Consider the following 26,318-nt stretch of genomic DNA (forward strand, 5'->3'; position numbering starts at 1 on the left):
ATAGCAACCATGGATGCCAGTTGACTGTGCGCGAATATAGGATTGGCGATGGCCATCGCACCAAGAGCCCTTAAAGCCAAAGAAAGATTCCTTTGTATGGCCTTGACCTTCTTCCTTATAGAAGCCTCCTCCTTTAGGATAAGTTCTCGTGCCTCTTCTTTACCAGTCTTGCCCTTGTCTACACACATTACAAAACACAAACAATAAATGTTTGCACTCATGCTGAGAAGTCATCATGAAGATAATAAAGAAGAAGAGATTCTAAAAGTCAGACCATTTTTTTTTGCTGTTTTTCCAGTCTCTTTCTTGCCTGGCCCAGCAGCATCTTTTCGAGACAGATCTTTTCGTACAGAGTGATTGGAGCTCACATGTTCCTGGAAAAACCCATAAGAGAAAACATAAATTAATAAATAATGAGAGGAGAGCAAGCCCCAAATGGTCCCCTCTCATAGTGCAAGCTCACTTGCCATGTCATACCACATAACAGGCAACCAAAGTTATTACGACACTTTTGGTAACATACCAATTAAGCAATAAATTTAGGAAACTATCTTCAATTAATATCAATCAAGCAGCAAGATATTTTTAGAACATTTTAATATTGAAAATAAAGAAAATTTCAATATTGTTTTCCTTCGCAAATTTATACATCCCATTATTTATCAAAATTTAGATGTCAATTAAATTTAAGGAGAAGATCACCTTGCTTCCCTGTTCTTCAGAGTCCCTGGCAGCAACATATACACCAACCTCACTTGAGAGAGTACCCTCTGGGGTATTAAAGATCTGAAATCAGAAATACGTCATAAATAAGAGATTTTATGGGAAGCTACAAACACAAGTCAAGCTTGATGTTACTATAGAGCTGTCATTATGTATGCTGCACAATAACATAAAAAATGCACCAAAAGTTACAGTTAAACCGAGAACACTTAAACATGACATCTTTAACACACACCCAAGAAACAAGAATGGAAAAGGAAATCATATTAATTATAAGGAGTAGAATACTCTTAGAGATGTCCATATAGCTTTGGACCTTGTCACTTCACACAAAATATAGCCAACAGTACCCTGCCTTTTACAAATAAAAAATTACAAAACGAGATGATATCAAACTGAATTCTCGCTTCAATACTTCATTTGCAACCAACTACATATCTCCATGTAATCTCAGATATATTTTGCATTATATTCCATAGAAAAATGTAGTTATAAAACTACCAAAACTGAGTCATACTCACAGCAAGTATGACACAAGGTATGGAAAATCCAGTATGTTTCTCTAGGGGAATAAAGAATATAATTAAGTAAACATATTTAGATGTGCTATACAAGTCAAATATCCATCAAAAACAAAATAAAGGCGAACAATCAACTTCCCCTACTAATAATATCAAGATTCAAATAGAGCCAACCAAATAGCGAAGAATCACTGCAGTGGAACATAAATGAAATCGGTGAGCGAAATAGAATTTTACCTTAATGTCATTTGGAGAAAGAGCATCATGTGTATAGCGGTCAGGCAGACTGCTACAGTGCTGTAAAGCAATACAGTACACAGACGATCAGCACAGAGAAACAGAGGATTAGTCTTAAAACTCTATAATCTAACATCTTGGGCTTCACCTTTTCAAATTCCAAATATGTATCACTTGGAGCTATAGTCATCAGTGTACACAAGGAATGAATAGCTCCCTGTTGTTCAAGAAGATTTCTACTCATCAATCCTGTTGTTCCTACAAGGTCCTGTAATAAACAACAATATCAAAAGATATGAAAAAACAAGAACGCGGCCGATAAATGTCCTCAGATAATAAAATAACAGTGAGAACCCAGAAAGAAGCAAGTCAAGCAGCCTCTCTGAATGTTCAGAGCTTCAGATAGAGAAGATGAACATTCATGACATAAGTAGTGCGAAAGCAGATTGTATTTTACCCACAAAGTAGGCCAATCAGACACTTGCCGGCATTTCACTTGGAAGGAATTTTATTTTATTTTATTTTTACAGGCTGAGAATGAAATATCAGAATAATGAATCTAAACTAAGGACTGATTTACCTATTTTACACAAAAAAAAAATTAAGGACTGGGAACACAAATAAATTCACATCACACACTGAGTATGCTAAGGTATGTCAGACCATAGTCATCTGAAATTTAATATTGCACAGATCAGTGACTTGAAAAGATATGAAGAGTATAAGTGTACAACTCTAAAGTCATCATAGATAAGGATAGATAAATAACCTCACAAATGCTTTTGATCTCTCCAGCAATAATGCTCAGAGCATCAAAACCCTGTGTCCGCAAGCATGTTGATATTCTCTGGAAAAAATAAAAGCAAATTATTGAATATTACAGGCATGATTAAAAAGAAAAAAGAATCTGATAGAACTGTTACCACAATAACATAAAACGAGCAGCAAAAAACAAGCTCATAAGCATCAAAATCTTAAACCATAAAGAATTACATCTGTAGCTAAATTTTGCAATAACTTATCAAAAAAGAGAATGATAAGGCACAAAAATTAACCACACAATCATCAGGAGCTTAATTCACCAGGACTGCTCATATTTGAGAGTGAAATATGGTGATGCAGAAGTTAAAAGACACAAACATTCACGAAACTACAAGGAACTAACACCTTTTTTAACAAAGAAAAAACATGTGTAGTAAGCAGGGATGAGAAAATAGGTAAGACAAAGTGATCAAACATCTAGAAAACATATTAACAGTGACACCAATCAGCATGAAACAATGTAGAAACTCAGGCCACAAAATTTTCAGTCAAATGGCACAGACAACAGGTCAGGTAACAATTTCACTGCCTTATATGCAAGATATTCTTACCGGGGAACACATCTTAGCCAGAAACTCAAACAAAATTCATCAACGATTACAGAGTAATTTATGAAAAAGGTAGCCAGTTGAGCAAATAAATTTACCTGCCAAATTCCATCTCTCTTTCCGGTGCCAAGTAAAGCCGGATGATGTGAGCAAAATATGACACGACCGCATGTCTCTGGAGCAACCGAAACAGCTGTAGAAGATATATTTACCAGGGCCTTCACCATTACCTCTACAGATGGAAGGAAAGAAACAGAGGCTTCCACTGCATTTTCTGTGTCGCTACAAAACAACAAATTAATTACCCTATTGCCACATGAACTTGCTTATAATTTCTTTCTATATCAAAAACAGCAGGGACATAAGGTAAATTATAACAAACCCCTAAATCTCATGGAAGCTTCACAGTTACAAAAGTAATTTTACAAAACTAAGGAACAGACTAATCACAATCAATGTCAGTCAAAGAGACAAAAAATAGGCTGAGCTTGCCAATTCACCCCAAATCCACATATTGTAATATAAAGAAATAATAAAAATAATCATATTCCACCATGACTTACTAAATATCAACCACTAAAATCTCTTTCTTTTCCAAACAACTACAGCATCAAACCAATTGATAGCCATGCAAGCTAAATGGCATTAAGATTTACTCTCTTTAACCCCCTAAAAAGTGGTAGTTTAATGGGAAGTGTTCCAAAATAAATAATTTAGTAAATATCTCCCATAATTGCAACTACTTTGTTCAGCATGAAGCTAACACAATAGACATATTGCAAGAACAAAGAACTTGCACTCTCCTAATAAGAAGTAAGTTTTCATAGATCTAAACATAAGGCATGTGTACCAACAAAGGCTGCCAGCCTTTCCTTTGAAGACCTGTCTTTAATGACCAAGGGCCAAAAAGAAAATGGGTAGACAAGTAATAGACACCCTAGGAATAGCTACTAGGCAACAAGGAAAATACTTGGACACCAAATATTTAAAAAAAAAAAAAAAACACCCTCCTCAACAAAAACAGACTCCTAATCTCGCCCCACAAGATGAGGTTCCCATCTAGCCCATCCCCAACCCACCCAACCCCCCCCCCCCCCCCCCCCCCCCCGCGGGAAAGATTATGTCTTTACACCTCTTGAATTTTTCAAGACTGCAAAAACAATACCTCGAAAATAAGGGCAGTGCACAGACTAGAAAGGCAACCATTATTAATTTTCTTTTCCTGATAGACTACAAACTTATATTGTGTGGTTTCTTACTGACAAAGGAATCCTTTATCTCTTCAAGCTTTCATTTCAAAACAGATCTTGAGGTTATCACAGGGAGAACTCCAGTAACTTTTTGGTTAACCAAAACCTCAGAAACTATATATACTGTGTGGTTTCTTAATGGCAAAGGATCGCTCAATCTCTTCAACCTTTAAGTCCAAAAGAAATCTCAAGGTTCACAAAGGGAGGAGTATAGTAAACTTCAGTTAAGTTTGATTAACAAAAACCTGACCAACATACTAATTGCTCTTTACTATAAGCACAAAAGGCACCCAATTTCATATTTTCTTTCCGATTTCCAGATTCAATCAGAACAATTGAAAGCCAGAACTCTTAAAAGTTGAGATATTTCTTTAAATAACTGCTTAGCATGAAATGGTATTTTGATACGACCTCCAAAATGTGGTATAAGTAGTAATGGAGCACAAAGAGCAAGAGATTTTCTAAAATGAGATCTGAGTAGTTTATGCTGTTTAAGAAGAAACCTTTTTAAGAAACAAAAAATTCAATTGGATAGCTTACAGTATGTGCTTGGAATCAGGATGATCCTTGGCTATTTCCACACTAGACAGAATATTTTAGGAAATTAGGGTGAAGGATTTGAAAAATCAATGATGAAATCAAAGATTGGATTAGGGAAGACTAGTAAGAAATAATGTTGGAGCTTTCCCAAGTAATAATTCTCCCAACATTTCTCAGTACCCCTCGGTATGCTGTCAACCCCAACTGATTAACCTCAACATTTCCTTATCTGCTCTCTACTCCAACACTCTAACTAACTTCTATCACAATTACAAAATAACTCCTCTTACAACTCAGGAGAATATTTCCTCCACTACCATTCCCCTTTCTTCTAGTATAAGTGACTGAGGTAGAAGACTTAGATTGTTTGCAACATGGTACAATTCTTTTACATTCTAAAGTCTTGCAGAAAAACAACAATTTTGATATTAAAATAAATGAAGTGGTAAAAGAGATAACAGCGTAATTATAGACAGTACTGGCCCATGGTAAAACATTATACCTTGTATGTAAGAGACGAGCTTCTGCTACAGTTGAAAGAAAAATTGCAAATTCTTTCAAAAGTGTGTCTGCTGTCTGGGGAACTGCTTCAATAATTCTTTTGGTGCTTATATAGGCAGCTTTGCGAATTTGCCATGATGGATGGCACAAAAGATGGAACAATAACTGTAAAAGACTTGCATTAATAACAACAATTATATGAACAATAACACACAACCAGCAACCTGACTAGCTTACCTGAAACAATGCCTGAACAGAGAAAGACTCTAACGTCCTGTACAACAACAAAGGAATCAATTCCCATTACTACATAAAAATATAAATGGCCATTATGGGCAGCAGTTTAAGCCTAAAGGAAAGGTATTGAAAGTATTATAAAATAAAGACAAAAGACACCACAGAGGTTAGCCCAGAAATAACCTTTTTGTATGGTCTATCATCATCACATGAAGGAGATCAACACAAGCCAGACAATCTTCACCTGATAGCTTTGGGACCTAAACAAAACAGACAACAAATGGAAAAGGTTTAATGATTGTCATAATAGCTATTAGCTTATAACAAACAAAGAAGATACATAATAGTTCAAAGATGCAGAAAGGTAGAAGCTGAATCATGCAACCAACCTGCTATCAGCAAAGTTGCATGTAATACTGAGACACCAAATTATGCTCTGTCCCTGTCCCTGTCCCTCTCCCTCTCTAACTCAAGCAAAGGATGGGGTACAGATGAGACAGAGCATCTTGGCCTTTTCAATAAAGATGGTTGCTTTCTGTATGGTTACATCCTCATATAGGTACAGTAATTGTTGATGATTTAAAACTAAAAAGGACTTTACAGTTGACTGAACGAACAAATTGTTTTAAAAAAATAAACAGCATTTCATATATATATGGTGACACATGAAGCCAAACGGTTGACCACAACTCAAATACCACATTTGTTTGCAATTTATTTCACTAGCAGGTTTCCCACAGAGATTAATAGTGATAAAATTAGTTTTGGAAGTGAGCACAGATAAAAACAGAAGGGAGAGAGACCACAAAGAAACCGAGGCAGAGTGTTTTAACAGTCACAAATCAATGTAATATCATTACCACCAGAAAACAGGAATAATTCATACAAGTACAAATAAACAATACCATGGAAAGAGGAACCAATGATGGCTCATTTTGAGCAACTAAAGACCAGATCTTCTCTTTTGCAACAGCCTCCTCTGGAATACAGATTCAAAAAGAACCTTTAAGAGGACATATTTAAAAAATAAAAAAATAAAAAATAAAAAAAAATACATCACTAGAAGATGATAGAGCCCACTAACAGATATTATTACTCATATTAGTTACAATTTAAAGGCTACCTGCTTTCATATCAACAGCTACAATCTTTGCAACCAACAGCAACGCATAGATGCTATCCAGACGCTGAACTGATTTCGTATAACCTGTTTTTACTATTTGGATAAGAGGTCCCAGCAAAGATGAAACCTACATAGTAACATCAGCAGCAAAAGTAACACTCAGAAAGAGCTGTGGCCGAAAAATAAAATAGCCACAGAATACAATAATTACCTGTATAGTGACATCAGCATTGTTGCATATAATCCTTAGGCATCTGAGATGACCTCTTCTAAGACCTTCCTTCTCTTTCAATCCCGAATTCAAAAAAGAAACTGTAGCTGGTTGGATAGAATCTGCCCCTCGCGCTAGCCAAGAGGCCAATGCTGACAAGATAGCAAGCTTTGCTTCTTCGTTTCCTGCATATTTGGAAAACAAATCAGTCACACGAAGTTTACAAGAAAAACATACGAGTATACGTTATGCATGTATGTAGGAATATCACAGTTTGTACAAATATTAATCACCTTCATCCTTGTAACAAGACAAGAGAAAGCTGCATAATGAAGATGACAAATCGTTCAACAATTTTCCTCCAGGAGCATTGGACAATTCCTGCAGGGCATTGAACATCCCAACCCTTTGGTAAGGAAATTGGAGTCTTCCCTCTGAGCCTGTTGATGAAAAATAAAGTACCAATTAAAGTTTCATAGAACACTAATACCACAAGATACTTAAGCAACACTTCAACTTTCAGCCAGTAACAGCAATCCGTCATTATAGAGCTTCATAAACGTTGACATCATACCTCCAATTACAGATTTAATGGCTTTAAAAATCAAATCAATAACATCTGGATTACTGGATTTTTTACTCAAACACTGTATAATTGCCAAAGCACCACGCCTCCTTCCTTCATCGACATGGCGAGCTTGTGGTAAAACCACTGAGAGGAATTCAATCGAATATTTACTTAAGTCAATGCTCACTGATCTCAAGAGAACCTCAACTGATTCCAGAGCTATCTCGGGATTGCGTTTCAACATTTTGACAGATGAAGGAACAACAACCTTTTCGAATTCTTCATGCGTTAGGGACAAAAAAAGTGGAGAAAAAGCTTCACTAAGTCCCTTTGCAGGTTTCTCTCTTGAACTAAGAATAGCTTTCACATATAAATCGAGGAATATTGGCTGCACAATGGAAAGTTACTTTAGAACTCTATCTCAAGAGAACAGCTGCCAATATGACAAAATAACGGAGAATAGTCTCACCTTGTATTGTCCAAACGAAGGATTCTTTCTTGAATATTCTATCAACAACCAAACAATATCAGGACATTCTTTGTATGGTATTTTCGCATCTTTCAACTCATCAATATAGGCTTTGTAGATATCCTGGGACTAATGACATTATACACAGAACGACAATATATTTAGTACCAGCTCCAAAGTCAGAATTGTAAATTCAAATGAAATGGAAGGATTCTAGCAAATTGCAATTATGGGATAATGGGATTCAACCTTAGACAATAGGCTAAAAAATGATCGTTTAGAAGCCCTTATCTCACGAAAAGATCCTTTCATAACAAGATGAAACAGTGATGCCTGTGCAGCAATTACTCTGGACATAGCATTCTTTGAGATAGAGGGAAATTTACTGCTACTTAAAAGAAAACAGGACCACTTTATAAGCCTGTAGGATCCGACATAAGAACGAGACTTTTGCAGCCTCTCCATAACCTGAACAAGGCTAGCTGCAAAAGCTTTAATGAACCCAACCTCACTCAACGCCTTTAAAACAACATCATCGACAGCCTTCCTCGATCGAAGATCATCATAAATGAACAAAGTTTTAAAGATAATATCCACAAGGACAACAGCAACCTCACTTGACATATCTGCAATGTTTAAATATCAATCAATTGAGACAATGGTGTTCAACTAAGCTAGAATCAATCAAGCTATACTAAGATCAGGTGAAATGTTGACCTTTGTTTAGATAAGAGCAAGAAATTAGATGAAAGATTTATGTGATACAAAAACAAATATTAACATCTAATTAAAAAGACAAGAACTAAACTGTGATAAAAAAGACTGGCTAGATTTATTGTCAGTGTTGGAATAAAATGAAATCAAAATTACGGCCATGAGCAAATTATCTACCCTAATGAAAAAAGTAATTTACATAATTCAACAAACCTCAAGCTCATTTGATGCATTTACTCTCCTGAAGAAAAGATTGTATAAAAAGTACGTGAAATTTGATATCTACTACAGCATGTAATTTTACAACTTAACAAGATGTTTGCACAACAAAATCTTGCTATCTTAAGTCTCCCAACTTCCAAAAAAAAAGTTTAATAACTAAGGCTATGTCATTTGAGCTTATTCAAACTTATTAGAACTTATTTTAGTTGTAAACTGAACTTGGGTAACCTTTATTAACATAATTTATATTATCTTATTAGAACTTATTAACCCTCATTTGAACGTATTTTTCTGAAATAAGCCGATAGAAGGTGAACATAACAATGCCTAACTTCAACTTGTAGGAATGATACACACCCCTTTTGACTAAACATAGTTGCAACTTGACTTGTCGTCCAACATAACATAAATATTCTCAGTCAATAGTGTATGTTCCTTTACATTAAGGATAGATATAGCACACCCTTTTTCAGTTTGCACATGCCCCCTAAGCCCTAACAATTCTTCATAAAAACAGAAGTTAAATTTTTTATTGCGTTCAGTTCACAAGTAAATTTCTCTATTGAACTGATTGTATATTTCAAAAGTCCATCCACAGAGTCCCACAAGAGGATATACATCATTAGCCTAAATTCCGATGTAATAAACTCTATGTAGCTGATTTTAATTTCACTTATTTTACCTAGGAAAATTCTGGAAGTGATCTAGTATGCCTCCTCGTGACCAAAAATGCAGAGAATCAGATTAACCAAACAAAGAATCACCTCCCAACCTCATGTAAATACTCGCTCCACTTTAAGCACCAAACACCTAAACTGACACTCCACTCAAGGAACTCGATTCATTAAATCCGTGGTGCAAGCACACAACCGATTCGGCAAACTATTCATTTCACCTTATTCATATGAGCGTCCATACAGCATTACCATTTCTAAGCTCCATCATTATATCATCAACCGAACTCGAAAATTTGCCATTCCAAAATAGGTAAAATCTACATTATTCCTCATCTCCCAACATAATTCTACCCTAAAAACCTCACTTGAATTTCCAGTTGCTCTAATCTAGCTCAGTTAAGTATAATTACACTTAAATCGTTCCGGAAACCGAAAAACAAAATTGAAATCAATCTCAAAACTTCATTTAATCATCAATACACATAAATGTTCAATCCTACATTCAAACAAACAATTCCTTTACCAAAAACACCTTTACTATAACAAAAATGGCGAAAAAAAGCATTAAAATGGAGATAAATTCGGACCTGAATTTCTGAGAACATCGGGAATATCATAGCGAAAGAGGCGAACACGAAGATCAGTAGAAGAAGTAGTGACGGACTCGGCGAGTGAACTGAGACGCTCAACAGAGTCCGCCATTGAAGAAGAAGAAGGAAGCTTCTACGATAAGGTAAGGATCCGAATGAGGAGGAGAGAGAAAATGTGGTAAAAATGGTGATGAATGAAGGATTGTAAAAATGGAGGAGAGAGAAAATGGAGGTGGTGTTTGAAGGTTATATGTATTAGGGTTTTAGATGTGTTGTGTTGTTGCTGCTGAAACTGCTGCTTGGTTGAGTTGTGGAAGACAAAGATATTTGATTCAGGTTTTGAAAATTTTTACGGTTTATTTATTAATTTAAGATTAATTCATTTAAGAAGCTGGAATAGCTCAGTTGGTTAGAGCGTGTGGCTGTTAACCACAAGGTCGGAGGTTCGACCCCTCCTTCTAGCGAATTTTAAATTTTTTATAATATGATGGAGTTTGTTTTGTACTAATTACTTTTTGATTTCTATTTCTATTAACAATAACAGTTTATAGTAGTTACTTTTTTAAAAAAAATTATTACTTTATTATTTTACCTAATTATTGTCAATTGTGGAGGCTAGGGCTGTTCATCGGTCCAAGACCGTACTAGATTAGATCGAAGACCGAAAATTAGAATTTTAAGAATCGAAGACCGGATCGATTAAGTTAGGACCGAACCCGGACCGGACCGAAAGAATCGGTCCAAAACCCGGACCGGACCGCTTTTGGCCGATTTAAGATTTTTTTAAAAAAGAATACTAAATTTTTAATAAAGTTAAGGAAAACACAAAAAAAGTATTGGAAAAACTATATTGTGACGTCATTTTACGTCTTTTTTTGTATGTTTAGTGCAAAAAAACTTATAAAGTTAAAGTTTACTAAGCTTATTAAGGATAATTTTAACCATTATTTAAGGTTTCACACATATTTTTAATAAAAAAATCGGTCCAGTCCAAAACTTGTTTCTATAGGGTTTTGGACAGAACCGGACTGAAGACCAGAAAAATGAATTTTAAGACCCGAAGACCGGACCGAATTCCCGAAGACCGGACCGAATTCGGTCCGGTCCGGGTTCGTTCCGGGGTGGTCCGGTCCATTTTTTCGGTCCTGACCGATTTATGAACACCCCTAGTGGAGGCTACATGAATTATTATTTTTAATTCTCTTAACAATAAGAGTTTATTTTGCACTAATTATTATCTTCTTTCACTGTAATTGTTGAAGCTTAAAGGTTTTGATGATGATGAACTTAAACTAAAGCAAACTCAACTCATAAAGGTTTATAAGTGTTTGATTAGTACAGGTGAAGTTGACCTTGGAGGTGGAAGAGTAACTTAAGCTAAGAAGACATGAAAAGACCTTTGAAGAAAAGTCAAACAACGTAGAAGAAGAGTTCTCTAACAAGAACTGAGTTCCTTAACAGGAATGTTCCCTAACAGGAACTTGGAGGATGCAAGCTGAAGACAGTAAGTTCTGGAAGGAACTTAGTCTGCAAAGTTCCAGTTGAAGACTGGAGCAAGAGTGACAGCAGGAACTTGGTCATGGTTTGCATGAAGCCCAAGTAATTCAATATTACAGAAACGCGGCACAAAAATATCAATTTAGTTAAGATTTTATCTTCTAGATTTATTGTTAAATATGTTAAGTAAATATGCACGAAACTTATTAGAAGCATGACAAGATAATTGGCAAATTAAACGGAAAAAAGATAAAAGATAGATTTTAAGAAAAGATTTTCGAGATAATTTATTTCTTAAAATCTGGTTTTAACAAAATATATTATTCTTTTTGCCATAACTTATCTTATCTTATTTTCCGAAAAGATTTTCTCTTAAAAGATTTACATAAAACTTTATTTTGTGATTTATTTAAATTAACTTAATTATCTTTTGAAAAACCCTACTTGCTATATGAGTTAATATTGTATAAATAGTAGAGATCACATTTTCATAAGTTTTTCGTGTGAGTTTTGCGTGAAAAATCTCTGAGCTTAATTTGTGTAAGTTTGCCAAGCTTTTAATCTTGTCATAGTTGTGTTTAGGGTTTCGTGCATTGCTTGCTTAACATATTCTAGATGTTATATTTTATGTAATTGGTTGGTTATTGGGTGTGTGTATGTGTATGTGTATGTGTATGTGTATGTGTATGACATTTATACTACATACAGGTAAGATAGCTTTGAGTGTAAAAGTTGTGAGGTAGTACTGTGATAGTGCGAGTGAATTCAAGTTTGAAACTTGAGTTGGGTAGGATAGGGTCCTACTGTATAGCAGGTTCAATCTGGAACTTGTGAGTAAAGGTCTGTCATATAATAGGTTTGTAGCTTGGTGTTTGCCCTATTATAGTGGATTGGTTTTTATCTGGGGCCCTGGAAGGTTTCCTTGTAAAATCCTGTATGTGTGCATTGCAAAGTTCCTTTATATTTTGTTTTATATTTTGCAAAAGTAGTCACTAGAAACTCAACTACAATTCACCCCCCTCTTGTAGTGTTCGTTTCAACTAACAGTAATTATCAATCGTTTGTGGTGGCATGCATGTATGAATTGAGCTAATTAAAAAACTTTCATTAATCATATTCATGCACTAGTAGAAAAAAAGCATTAGGCACCCCCCATATGGCACCGGTTCAGGCTAAACCGGTGCCTAAAACCGGTCCAGAAATGGGCGGGATTTTAGAAGAAGAGAAAAGGCACCGGTTTGGCCTGAACCGGTGCCAAAAACTAAAAGGGCACCGGTTTGAACCGGTGCCAATTGAACCGCTCCTCAATTAATAAAAAAAACCGGTTCAGCATTATTATAATTAAAAAAAAAAAAAAAACTCCCATATATAAACCCCCCCCCCAAACCCTACACTCATCTTGTAACACCCCAATAATTCTCCCTTTTCCAAACCACTTACTTTAAATAAAAATAGAGGAGAACTATTGGCATGTTACCGCCACGTGTTAAAACGTTAAGGCTTTATCAAAGTATTGCAGCGGAAAAACTAAATCAATTATAAATAAGTTTCAAAACCAACGAATGAAACCAAATTAAGTCGTACAACTTGGAACCATTAAGGCCCTTATTCAAAACCCAATAAAAGTAGTAAGTGATTAATTCCAGTGTTCGAATAAATTCAAACCCAAAAGAATTAGTGTCAAATAAAATCGAATTAAAATAAATTCAAACTTGCAAAAGAAATAAAATGCAAACAATCAACTCTCTACTCAAGATCCCACAACCCTGATGAATGCTGCATGTGTAAGAACTTGTGGTAATTCTGCTCCCCAATATTACAAGTGTAAAAATTGGATCGTCACAGGGTCATTGAAAGGCGAAGGCCATGACCAAAGAAAGACACACAAAGCACGCAATCAGCAAAGCTGAGTACATACAAGCTGCAAAATAAATTAAGAAATCCATAACATGCTACTAATAATCAATCATCATGCATCATTAAATTATAGACTCAACACACAACTCAACTATTTATATTACTAAGACTCCATTAATTAATAATAGGTAAATCATTATTTTTATTCATTGGATTACGCAATAGACAAGGTTGTCCAACCCATTCTCCATTTGGAACTTCAATAAAAGAAAAACCCCCATGCCTCCTTTCGGAAACATCAATAAACATCCAACGCCCACGGGCGCGACTCCGTGACCGTAGTTAGTATGAGATCTCACCTAACTCCTAGTTTTGAAAAATATTTGAAATAAGAGACTCGTAGATCAGACGGCCTCGAGAAAAGTACACGGCTAATACCCCATGTACCCCAACCCCTGATTGTCATTACTCCAGAAGTGCACCAATCCAGAGTTTTATTGCTCATCCATCTTGCACTTTACGTGATTTACAGGTTTAGACTTGGTGATGACTCATATGCATAACAATACAATCAATCCAATATCAATTCAATCAAGTAAAACAACTTTTCAATTTCAATTCTTGATTTATTAGTGGCAAACAACATTTATTATTTATTCCTTTACTACCTCGGTGTATAAACACCTTGAGTGCATAAGGCACCCCAAAACCTTAACCTCGTCTTAGAAGACTTAAATTCTTCCTTTACTCATCCTGCTTGCATAATCATGAATGAGTAATAAATTAATCATTACACCAATAATATACCTTTGCCTCTAAGCGCACCTTGCATAATTAGAGCACAAATAATACTTGCAATATAAAATAGTGCACGTTATACGACATTCACAATGTATAACCAAACAATTTAACTCAGTCATCCCTATACATGATACTAAGTTCTCGATCCGTCGTCCTTAAACATGCACCTAAAAGAAAGGTTTCGTAACTTGTACATACCTTGAGCAAACGAATTGGTATGCCACTTTACTAACTAGAAATCACCTTCAATAAACTCCTCTCCTAAGCCAAATAATAACATCTCAATCAATACCCAATCAATCAAATTTACAGCAATACTAACTTACTTTAAAACCTTCAAAATCCAAATCAAACAACACTTTAAAACCTTCCCTTTAGTTAAAATTAAAGGCTTATATATAGTTCTTTAAATTTTCTTCATAAAAACCTTAAAATACACTCTTATACATGAAATTACAGCAAGTTCAAAGTCTAATAAAAATCTGAAAATTATATAAAAACCCATAAAAATCTCCCTTTTTAATGGGTGATTAAACCCTCTTTATAAAACATTAAAAGTAGTACTTAGAAACTATTTCCAACACTTAAAACTTCAATAAAAACATATATTTATGTTTAATTAACTTTAAACATAATTAATTTTATTAATCAAACTCAAGGATAATATTTTAAGTAAAAAAAAAACTTCGTTAAAATCAAAAACTGCCCGAAAATCATATTTAGAGGCTGAATTTGGCCACAAGAGGGTGGTACTCACTACCAGGAGTGAGTTTTTCTTAAAACGTTGTTTCCACATGGAAAACACTATTTTTTCATCAAAATCGGATGAGTTCAGAATCTGATCGGGATTAAAACGGGATTAATATTAACGAACGAAAATCTAAAAACTAAAACACGAATTTACATGTTCAAAATAATCTGGAATTAAGTTAAACTAATCATTAGTTATAATCACCAAAATTTCAAAACATCATTACTATAAAAGCCCTAAATCAATTGTTCATAAAAACCCTAAAATCATGATTTTCAATAATTAAAAACCCTAGGTTATAAAATTTACAAAATCTGAAAGTTATGATACTTATAAAATCTGAAATTATAAAGTTTAGTCATCAAAATACAACTTGATACTAATTAAATTACTTTCAAACAATAAAATCAAAATCCATAAATCAATAATTATAATTATACAAATTAATAAAACAAAGGAGAGAGAAAATAAGACTAACCTTTTGGTGTGGGAAATTTTTGGGGATTAATGGGGTATTTATAGGAGAGAATGTTGTAGGGTAAGTAAGAAGATTGGGCCTCATAAAATTATTGGGCCAATTAGGTAAATGAAATGGACTAGGCTTTGTTTGTATGATCATGAATTGTAGAACATAGGTTCATAAAATAGTTTGTGCTAAAATAATTTTTGACCAATATTAATAATTTGAAACTTTTGTAATTAAATTCCGGAAAAGTACAAATAAATATTATAAATAAAATAAAATTTCATTTATAAAATATTTAAAAATACGGGGGATTACACATCTCGCCGCTTCTCCCTCCTCTTCTCTCCTTCTCTTTCTCTTTCCTCTTCTCCTCCTCTTTCGCTCATCATTCACCACTCATCTCCTCCTCTTTCGCTCATCATTCACCAGATTTTCTCATCTCCTCCTTCCCTTTCTCATCTCCTCCTCCGTCCCTTTCGCTACCACGTCTCCTTTTCCTTCTCCTTCAAGCCCACCACGAAGACCACCACGAACACCACCACGGAGACCACCACGAGCACATGCAACTCCACGAACCGGTTTGATTTTGATTTATTTTTTTCGATTTTGATTTTAATACATTTTGTTTTCGATTTTGATTGTAATACATTTTGTTTTCGATTTTAATTTTTTGTTTTTCGATTTCTGGGTTATTTTTTTTCCGTTTTCAATTTTGATTTTTTTTTTCGATTTTTGTTTATTCGATTTTAATATGTTTTGTTTTCGATTTTGATATTTTATTTTTCAATTTCTATAATTTTTTTTTCTTATGTTTGATTTTGAATTTTTTTTCGATTTTTGTTTTTGTTTATTCGATTTTAATATAATTTGTTTTCGATTTTGTTTTTTTGTTTTTCGATTTCTAGGTTTTTTAATTTTTATTTTTTATCTGGGTTTTTTCGATTTCAATTTATTTCCATTTCTGGGTTTTTTTATTTATGGGCATTTTTTGATTTAATTTTTTTGCGATTTCAATTTTTTTTTCTGGGTTTGAATCTTAATTTTTTTTCTAGGTTTGAATCTTAATTTTTTTCTGGGTTTGAATTTCAATTTTTTTCTGGGTTTGAATCTTAATTTTTTTCTGGGTTTGAATTTCAATTTTTTTCTGGGTTTGAATCTTAATTTTCGTAATTTTAGTTTACAGTGAGTTTATTAATGTCGGTGTTTTAATTGATGCAGGTGAAGAATCAAGGTGTTGCTTTTGGAATTTTGATTTCAATGTTGTAGTTTTTTTATTCTTTGATGTGTAATTTTTTTTTTCTTTAATGTTATAATTTTTTTTTTTCTGGATTTTGATGTTGTAATTTATTTTATTTTTTTGTATTGTAAAATAACAATTTAATCATCAATATATTTCGTATTATTCAAGCTTGTTATATGTTTCTGATTATATTTCTTATTTAATGATCAATTTTGATCAATATTCATTTCATTTAAGTGGATAAAATATTATGTGTGTATGTGGATAAAGCAAACTAAAAAAAAATTTAAAAAAAATACATGAATTGGCACCGGTTAACCGGTGCCAATTGACTTTAATTCCCAAAAAAAAAAAAAAAAAAACAGAAGTTATGGCACCGGTTAACCGGTGCCTATTTGACCCTATGGCACCGGTTTTGAACCGGTGCTAAAAATTGGGTTTTTGGCACCCCCCAAATTGGCACTGGTTCAAACCGGTGCCTTAGGCCGGGTTTGAACCGGTGCCAAATTTGTTTTTTCACGTAGTGATGGTCTTGGTAACAAAAAGATTATTCAAACGAGTAGTGAGAGAAATTTTTTAAGGTTAACAACGTTTTTACAATTTGATTTTGTTTGATACAATTAAACTTTTTTTTTTTTTTAAAAAAAAAAAAAACATTATATGACTAACTTATTAATTGTATGAATAAATGAATTAATATGCTTGTAGTAGAGGTGCTCAAAATTCAAGTCAAGACAAGCTTTATCATGAAATATTATACCCAAATCCGCAAAATTAGGTCACGCTGAATCAGGGATCACCATTACCCTGCGGCTATACTTGACAATGATAGATATTTGAAAGTTTGAAAAATAGACAAAAACGAACCAATAAAGTGAAATTAATGCGCTGGAATTTCATTACATTTCTAATTGGGTTGATGTCACTGAGAACTTTGCTTTGATTCTGTTAGTCGAGGAAATTGACCAAGTGCTAATATTACTAAGCTAGGTCATATGTTTGAAGAAACTATTATGGAATATTATTTTATATTTAAAAATAAAGATGATTTAGATAACTAATTAAATATAAAATTTATAACACCTTATCTTGAAAAATAGTACTCAAAGTAACTTCTTGATTTAATTCCTTTTTATATTATCACCTTGAACTTTATACAGAAGATCAATCAATTCCTTCTAACAATTATTTGAGTAGTCTGTAATAATTTATTTTGAACCTTATCATTTGAGGTGCTCCAAATGTGATGTCAAACATATATAGTATGCATGAGATAAAAATCCAACTAATTATTAAGATACGTAGTATATAGATTTCAATAACATTTATAGACTTGTGTGACGATTTGTTTTAAATAATTTAATTATTTTAATTTCCACATATAATTAACTAATTACCTTTTCAATTTCAACGATTTTCTCAACTATACTATTAAGACATCGTATATTAATATAAAATAGAGTCGTTGAATTAGATGTACAGATTAGATACGTATCTTAGTTCGAGTCTCATCTAGGTGTTAGATTCGTTTCTAATGCAAAATCAATTGATGTTTAGTCATTTATTTTATTGGTTTCATAGATGATAGCTTTTTAGTTTGGGGTATAATTGGTCTATCTAATTTAATTCAATTCAATATTTAGATATTAGATTGTGACCTAATGGGAGTTAAACATTTTTAAACGAACCAATGAGCATTAAATAAATCTATGCCCACCAATGAGTAACATCAAATTAATCGATCACTATTCCATATACATTTTTGATACATGTTAGAAGCAATACGTACACCATAATTTAGATGATCTGTTAGTTTTTTATACTAAACTACAGTAGCTTATTGCCATATAAATAGATCACGTATTTTTCTTATTTGAACAAAGCAAAGGTACGTATAATTTGGTAGTTACTTAATTGCATGCTCAGCTCAACCAAGGTGGGAATAAAACCAATGGGAAGTTAAGGAGGCTGATATTTTTGGTTGGCAGTTGTGCAACTATATATTCATAATTAAGTTTTAAAAATAACCATTATTTTAATTTTCTTACAAGAAAATGAGAAGAGTTTAGGTGGTTAGTAAACTAAACATTCTATCGTGAATTGTGGTCTTGAGTTTTGAAATCACTGGTTCATTAGACATAGGAAGTTGACATAAAATAATGAACATTTTAAATTTGCAAAATTACTTTTTACTTCTCAAATCTATTTGGAGTAATTCATATGATTATTGCTAAACTTATCAAAATTCATTTATATATACATGGATTTTTAGGTTAGTTTTGCCCCTAATTTCGAACATTTTCTAAAAATTCAAATGTTATAGAACTACTAATCAAGTAAGTGCGGGGACTTATAGATAACTTTCCTATTACAGCTTGAGGTATCGAGTTTTCAAATCAACCGGCAAGAAGTTGATATTGGGCTTGGACAAGCTACATACATACTCTATATAGACATATGAGAGAATATCACGATACTTTACAATACAAAAATTTATCAAAGTACTTTTGTCTTTTTAATAATTGTAATATACATACATTGGATTGGGGGTTGTCATTTATATAATTGGTGAGCTAAAACACAACAATTATATATCCTTTCACTATCGATCTCAATTTCTTACATCTTCACCATAACAACATAGATTTATCGATAATTTAATTATTTTATAATTTTAAAATAAAATCCATTGTCAATGTCTTAAAGGCACCGTCAAGCTAAGGGTTCCAAGAATTATTTAAAATTTTATTTACTATATTTAGAAGTTGATAAGGTGATGATTTACAGATTATATATACACACACATATACAGTACTAGGTTAAAATCCCGTGCAATGCGCGGTTGTTAAATATTTTTAACAATATATTACAAAATATAAAGTATATAAAAGATAATCAGAAATTTTTATTTGGTTGTATATGGAATATGATTATTGTCAAACTGGAAAGTAAATATCATAAGGTATAAATAGAGTAGTTAAAGATTTTGAGAAAAAAAAAAAAACGAAAACGGCGGGAAAATTTTTCACAATGTAATGACAAATGTCATAGAAAGATTTGCTTTTAGTATATGTTAATAGATAGATAGATAGATAGATAATAGATAGATGGTTAAAATCCCGTGCAATGCGCGGTTGTTAAATATTTTTAACAATATATTACAAAATATAAAGTATATAAAAGATAATCAGAAATTTTTATTTGGTTGTATATGGAATATGATTATTGTCAAACTGGAAAGTAAATATCATAAGGTATAAATAGTGTAGTTAAAGATTTTGAGGAAAAAAAAACGAAAACGGCGGGAAAATTTTTCACAATGTAATGACAAATGTCATAGAATGATTTGCTTTTAGTATATGTTAATAGATATAATAAGACGTATATGAAAAATAATAATATAGGCTTCCAATTTTGTATATATCAGCCACAGTCCCACTTAGATAGGTTAAATGCTCTAGTAAGCAATTTGTAGTAATGTAAAGGACAACAATCCAGCAAAAAAGACGAAATTAAATCAATGAAGAAAGGCAAGGTGTTTGGAAGTAAACCAAATGAGTGAGAAATAATCAAAATATGTAAGAGGTGTTTAAAGAGAAGTAGCTGAAAAACAACCCTACCCTATTTACTTAGATTCTCATCATCTCATGGTGCATTCATTGCTATGGTTTAATTTTATTCTTTATCTTTCTTTAATTTTATATTATGTAAGTAATTTTTTTTTTTTTTTTTTTTGAAAAGATATTATGTAAGTAATTAATTGGCCGCCAATTGAAAACTAAAATTACTCCAAAAAAAATGTTTATATTTTCATGCTTCATCTTCTAATCATAGAGAAAGGCCCATTCTAAGTTTTGAAAGTGTTATTTGTAAAAATAAATAAATAAATAAATAAATAATAAATAAATAAATAAAATTAATTTAAGTGTTAAAATTAAGTTCATGAAGTTAGAATCTATAAATCTTTTGTGTCAAATAATGCATTTAAAGATCAAATTTTCTTCATTTTTAATAACATTGAGAATTTAATGACACTTAGGCCCTGTTCTCTTCACCTTAAAAAAATAATATTAAGTAAAAATAATTTCAGTTCAGTAAAAATAAGTTCAGTTCAGTAAAATTAATTTTAGTTCAGTAAAATAATTTCAGTTCAGTAAAAATAAGTTCAGTTCAGTAAAATTCAGTTTTTTTTAAAGAAGAATTATAATAGAAAATCAGTAAAAATAATTTTAGTTCAGTAAAAATAATTTAAGTTCAGTAAAAATAATTTCTGTTCAGTAAAATTAAGTTCAGTTAAGTAAAAATAAGTTCAGTTCAGTAAAAATAATTTCAGTTCAGCAAAATTAAGGTGAATCAACCAGGGCCTTATACATTGTATGAAAATGAAAACTCTCTAAAAATTTTCTGATCTATACCCCATTTAATTAATTAGATTATCATACTAGATCATATCAAATATCATATCAAATATCATATCAAAGCCTTATATAATAAAACCGTTCGTCTACTAATATGTTTTTTACTGATTAGCTAGAAATTATATGGAGTACTATACTATTGTTGGATCAAATCAAGTGTACCGTTATAAATTATATATATATATAGGTAATAAAAAAAAATAGTAAATGTCAAATGTGACATAAGAAGTGTTGCAAGTAAAATAAATTGAAAGTAGTATCTTTTATTGAATACTAAATATAATTATGAAATAAAACCGATATTTGCATATTACTCTTTGAGACTAACGAATACAACAAGATTTTACTCCATACCATATACGTAGTAATATTTTTTCTTAAACTTTAGGCTAGAGTTATTGCATGCATTAGAAAGATTTGGATCAAAAAATAAAAAATATTAATAAATTAGAATAGTACATACACTTTATTTCAGTCTTTTCGGATGAAGAGAACAAATCCTGGCTGGCCTAAATATTACTCAGTAGAGAACAACAACTAATGCACAATACAATTTTACCATAAAAGTATTTATTTTTGCTCTTTGGTTAGTTGATTAATTAGGTTCCACGTTAATACAAAGTTGGCTTAAAATCAAAACTGAAATGAAGGGCATTAAGTAGGTCAAGTCCAAATTCAATAACCCTTTCAAGAGAAGAAACTGCAGCTCATAGCTCCAGCTATTTTGACTTGTTAAGCCAAAATTTGAGTTAAAGTCCTACTCTTTTAGCAAAACATTTTCAATAAACTTTCCAAATTAGGCAATGATTTACTAACAATCCTACCACAACCATCCCTGTTCTTATTATGGTATCCAAAAGTTAAGAAAGTAAAAACAAAGTGTGGTCCCTAGCTAACTTCCTATAATCCTATACTATATTGCTGGAGGTAGTTGAATAGTTGGCCATGATTAATTAGTCATGTTTGATTTAATTGGACCTAAGAACGAAATCCCTCTGTTCCTGAAAGTTTGACTCACTTTGCATTTGTACGGTTTCCAATGAACATCTGTGACCATTAATAACTTTAGCTATGTAATTAATATCATTAGAGGAACCTAATAAGATCAAACTTGTTAATTTATTTTGATTGTATAAATCATAAAATGTGGTCATCAAAGTTATTTTATTTTGACTATATGAATAGTAAGTGAGTTGAACTTTCAAGAACGGAGGTAGTATGTGTTTTCTATTAAGTATAAATTTATAAATTTGACATTTTATTGTGCTTTTTTTTTTCTTTGATATTAATACGAAGTATACATTTAGCTTGGAATAATGACGTCCATTTTATCAATAGATATGATGAGCATCATAGCATGATCATATCCATACATTCGATATACCTCAATAATAATATATTACCACTAAATATCTCTGATCTTTTTATAACAACATATTGTACATCACAAGTAATCTTTCAAATGCTAACTTTTTGTATAGTGACCTGTATTAAATTATATTGACGTATCATCAATAAAACTTACTCAAGAAATATGTGTTACTTAAATGCCAAATTTTAATTAGCAGACGTTAATTAAATAACTTGATTAAAGTCTAAGAGAGTGAATGAGTGATGTCGTCCAAGATTCGAGATCAAATCTTATTCATTTCCCACTTTTATACACCGAAAAAATCAAAGTTATCATGCATACAATAAAGTTAATTTCTTGACAAATAAACACATGCATTAAGCCTAGCAGCCTTTACAACGAGGCAAATAACAATCAAGGCCATCGTGCATGCAATAAAGTTAATTTCATTGGTAGAACTAGGGTTAGATTAGATAGAAAAATTATTATTGTATGTTTTATAAACATGTACACCTAAATTTTAAGCCTTTAATTAACAACAATTATAAAGCCTAAACAATTACAAACCTCTTGTCAACTCCTCCTTAAAAATATTACAGTATTTTCAGGTGGTCCACTTTCTATGATCTTTAGGTGCAACCGTGAAAGTAGAGGGGAAATTGCAATTAATATCATCAAACTCACTTCCTAGTTTCTTAAGGCCTTTATATACTCCTATTCATAAACTTCAGTTCAATTCATTCATCTTGTACTTGTTTGTGTTAAAAAAGCTGCTCATTTTCTGTCAATACTAAAGATACATAATAATGGAAACTACATTAGCTATATTCCTGTTTTTTACATTATTACTTTCATTCCTGTTTTCCTCTGCTGTTGGTCAGAATGGTCCTCGAGCTTTCTTCGTGTTTGGTGACTCACTCGTCGATAGTGGTAACAATAACTTCCTTGCCACCACTGCTCGCGCTGATTCTCCTCCCTATGGTATCGACTACCCTACACATCGTGCCACTGGGAGGTTCTCCAATGGACTTAACATCCCTGATATCATCAGTTAAGTTTCACAATATTTATGTTGTATGCTATATTGTTATGCTTAAGTCTTATGTGTTAGGCTAATGTGTGTTTTTTTTACTTCTTATGATTAGGTGAAAGACTTGGTTCACAACCGACATTGCCGTACTTAAGTCCCGAGCTAACGGGGCAGAGGCTACTAGTTGGAGCTAATTTTGCTTCAGCTGGTATTGGAATCCTTAATGACACCGGAATTCAGTTTGTAAGAATCAACCAAATTTATCTCACATTCGTGTTGTTTTTGCAATTTCTTTGTTAGTAGACCTTAACGCGATATGAAACTACTGATTGTTTTACATGGTAGGATTATATGACACAAAATAAAGCTTTATTTGTGTAAATATGAGCATGTATGGTTAATTTCACTGACAATGTGGTAAGAACAAAATGATGAAACAAAGCATCTAAGTTAGAAGTACTGCCTTGCTTTACATGGTCCAATTTCGAGTGTGACAACTTTCTATTTTTGGCTTACTGCATGGATTAGTCTATTTGTAGTATTTTCTCTTCAATAATTGACATTTTGTAGACTTTTAAGTCTCTCTAACCTAAGCTAAATGAAACTCAAAATAAACCTACCAAATCTTGCTGCATGTTTCTCACCTGTCATTCTAATACAGCAGGAATGTACTACATTATATAGTCTATACAATAATGTATGATAAAAGTAGTTCATTAATTCCTAGATTTCCTACATCTCAATGAATGTACAATACTTTGATTATACTATATTGGAAAATTGCATAGATCTTCCGTACAAAAATCACAGTACTTCTTACTGGCTCATAATGTAGCATGTTTACTAGTTAGAAAAGTACTTGCAGTGATCTGATCATAACGAAAAATTCCCTTAGATTTTCCTGTTAGACAATGACTGAAGTATGTACTCGAAAAAAAGGACTGATACTGTAATATTTTTTTTCAGCTGAACATCATCAGAATCTACAGGCAGCTAGATTATTTCCGACAATACCAACAAAGAGTGAGTGCCTTAATCGGAGAAGCCGGAGCTCAACAGCTAGTAAACCGAGCTCTGGTGCTGATCACCCTCGGAGGGAATGATTTCGTGAACAACTACTACTTGGTGCCTTTCTCAGTTAGATCTACCCAGTTCACACTCCCTGCTTATGTTGATTTTCTCATACAAGAGTATAGCAGGATTCTTGAGGTGAAAACTAATCTTATTTTTATCTTATATAAACTAGCGTAACACAATTTTATTTGTTACATTTACCTGCAAATTGCAGTACTATGCTGTCACATGAAAACATAAGTGCAACATAAATTAAAGCAAGATTACCAAATATATGCCTTTTGTTAATGTCACAGACTTTGTTACCACTAGGCATTTTATGCATCCATGTTGAACTTTTTGTTGTTTACATTTATGACTTTATTATTATAGTGGTTGATAGATCCATTTTAAGAATTAGTACTTTAATGTGATGTTTTTAATGAACTATTTTTGTTATATGTTACTCTGTAAAGTAAAAATTTATTAGCTATTTTTTTTCACACTCAATTCTGCTTAATTTCTTCATACCTATGCTACCTAGCAAGCCTAGCCTACACGAACCGGTTGATGATTTCTTCTATAAGCACACATACAATTTTTGATGCAGAATGGAAGCATATACTTCGTATAGGTTTACATAATTACATGCTTAATTACTTGGAATTAATTTGATTGCAGAAATTGTACGATTTGGGAGCTCGAAGAGTCCTAGTAACAGGGACTGGACCACTAGGGTGTGTACCATCAGAGATAGCACAAAGAGGCAGAAATGGAAATTGTGCAGAGGAGCCACAAAGGGCAGCTGCTTTGTTCAATCCTCGACTTGTTGATATGATCAGTAAACTTAACAACAAAGCTGGCTCGAATGTGTTTGTTGCTGCTAATGCATTTAAAATGCACATGGATTTCATTGAAAGCCCTCAATCATATGGTAAATATATATATATTATGCCAAATATATTAAAAAAATTCAGGGGAGATATATGATATAAGGCCTCTCAAGTAGGAGTAACATTTCTTGTTCTTATGTAGGGTTTGTGACATCAAAGGTGGCATGTTGTGGACAAGGACCATACAATGGACTAGGAATTTGCTCAGTGATGTCAAATTTATGTCCAAATAGGGATGCATACGCGTTTTGGGATGCCTTTCACCCAACAGAGAGGGCGAATAGGTTGATCGTTGAGCAGATTTTGAGTGGCAACACAGACTACATGCACCCCATGAACCTCAGCACTATAATGGAGCTAGATTCTAGAGTTTGATGAAGTGATAAGCCTATGTATCGAATCGTAGTATCCATTTACTTTTCTAAGGAGAAATAGGTAGTCCTTGTTAAGTTATGCATGCCATGGATTTCTAAGTTGTTACAGAGTTTAAGGTTAGTAGTGATGAGTAATTTGTAAGATTGCATGTTGGCCTAGTTGTGTTTAGGGGGGCTAAGAGGAGTTTTTTAAATGGAGAAGACTAGAACTGTTTGAAGATGGTGTAACCTAATAAGTAATAGATGGATTGTTATGTTCAAGAAAATCAACTCAAACTCCTTTTTGAATTTGTTCTCTTTGATTTTATAGCTAGAATTGAATGTTAATAAATTATGCATGGCAAAATAGCAATTTATAATGCAACACAAATGTTAAATCAACCCTTCATGCATGGTTACAAGCACACGAATGGTAGATAGAGCTATGGTTTGTACATATCAAATCAGCTTGTCTTGATTATTTAGCAAGTTAATTGCAATCTGAGTAACCTATATGACTGCGACAATAAATTAATTACGAAGTAATTAAGCTGAAAAAGATTATTTTTATTCTAGAAAAAACTGGCATGAAAAGTGAATTATTGAGGGTTAGTCTCATATAGAGTAGGTGACTCATAATTAACTGCAGCTCATG

The 26,318-nt window shown here is 32.6% G+C and overlaps 2 protein-coding genes and 1 non-coding gene across 3 annotated transcripts in view; 2 read left to right on the top strand and 1 right to left on the bottom strand.

Annotated features, from left to right (window-relative positions):
- The window catches only part of LOC145628754 (protein ILITYHIA-like), a 30,320-nt gene extending 20,064 nt beyond the window's left edge, over positions 1 to 10,256 (bottom strand). The window contains exons 1-18 of the mRNA XM_081681140.1: positions 9,951 to 10,256; positions 8,000 to 8,376; positions 7,751 to 7,879; positions 7,288 to 7,669; positions 7,007 to 7,153; positions 6,714 to 6,898; positions 6,503 to 6,629; positions 6,285 to 6,358; positions 5,563 to 5,639; positions 5,380 to 5,416; positions 5,144 to 5,307; positions 2,950 to 3,133; positions 2,251 to 2,328; positions 1,630 to 1,749; positions 1,482 to 1,541; positions 703 to 786; positions 275 to 374; positions 9 to 178 (exon numbers count right to left, since the gene is read on the bottom strand). Coding sequence (XP_081537266.1) covers positions 9 to 178; positions 275 to 374; positions 703 to 786; positions 1,482 to 1,541; positions 1,630 to 1,749; positions 2,251 to 2,328; positions 2,950 to 3,133; positions 5,144 to 5,307; positions 5,380 to 5,416; positions 5,563 to 5,639; positions 6,285 to 6,358; positions 6,503 to 6,629; positions 6,714 to 6,898; positions 7,007 to 7,153; positions 7,288 to 7,669; positions 7,751 to 7,879; positions 8,000 to 8,376; positions 9,951 to 10,065 — 2,610 coding nt within the window. The 5' untranslated portion in view covers positions 10,066 to 10,256. The remainder of the gene's footprint in view (positions 1 to 8; positions 179 to 274; positions 375 to 702; positions 787 to 1,481; positions 1,542 to 1,629; positions 1,750 to 2,250; positions 2,329 to 2,949; positions 3,134 to 5,143; positions 5,308 to 5,379; positions 5,417 to 5,562; positions 5,640 to 6,284; positions 6,359 to 6,502; positions 6,630 to 6,713; positions 6,899 to 7,006; positions 7,154 to 7,287; positions 7,670 to 7,750; positions 7,880 to 7,999; positions 8,377 to 9,950) is intronic.
- Positions 10,257 to 10,343: 87 nt separating this feature from the next.
- TRNAN-GUU (transfer RNA asparagine (anticodon GUU)) lies at positions 10,344 to 10,417 on the top strand. The gene has a single exon. It is a non-coding gene; the product is annotated as a tRNA-Asn (tRNA).
- A 12,641-nt stretch (positions 10,418 to 23,058) lies between these two features.
- Positions 23,059 to 25,966, top strand: LOC145626488 (GDSL esterase/lipase LTL1-like). The gene is made up of 5 exons (XM_081678921.1): positions 23,059 to 23,384; positions 23,480 to 23,607; positions 24,331 to 24,573; positions 25,099 to 25,351; positions 25,453 to 25,966. Exons 1-5 carry the CDS (start codon positions 23,141 to 23,143, stop codon positions 25,683 to 25,685), a joined length of 1,101 nt encoding a protein of 366 aa, XP_081535047.1. The 5' UTR covers positions 23,059 to 23,140; the 3' UTR covers positions 25,686 to 25,966.
- The last annotated feature ends 352 nt before the right edge of the window (positions 25,967 to 26,318 follow it).

The sequence above is a fragment of the Chenopodium album genome, chromosome 4 (genome assembly GCF_948465745.1).
Source record: "Chenopodium album chromosome 4, dcCheAlbu1.1, whole genome shotgun sequence".
Lineage (NCBI taxonomy): Eukaryota > Viridiplantae > Streptophyta > Magnoliopsida > Caryophyllales > Amaranthaceae > Chenopodium > Chenopodium album.

Bases quoted from the DNA above. Each gene is read 5' to 3' on its own strand.
- LOC145626488 (XM_081678921.1), top strand. From the start codon at position 23,141: ATGGAAACTACATTAGCTATATTCCTGTTTTTTACATTATTACTTTCA. The intron at 23,385-23,479 runs GTTAAGTTTCAC...TCTTATGATTAG, and splicing joins TAACATCCCTGATATCATCA to GTGAAAGACTTGGTTCACAA. The intron at 23,608-24,330 runs GTAAGAATCAAC...ATTTTTTTTCAG, and splicing joins ATGACACCGGAATTCAGTTT to CTGAACATCATCAGAATCTA.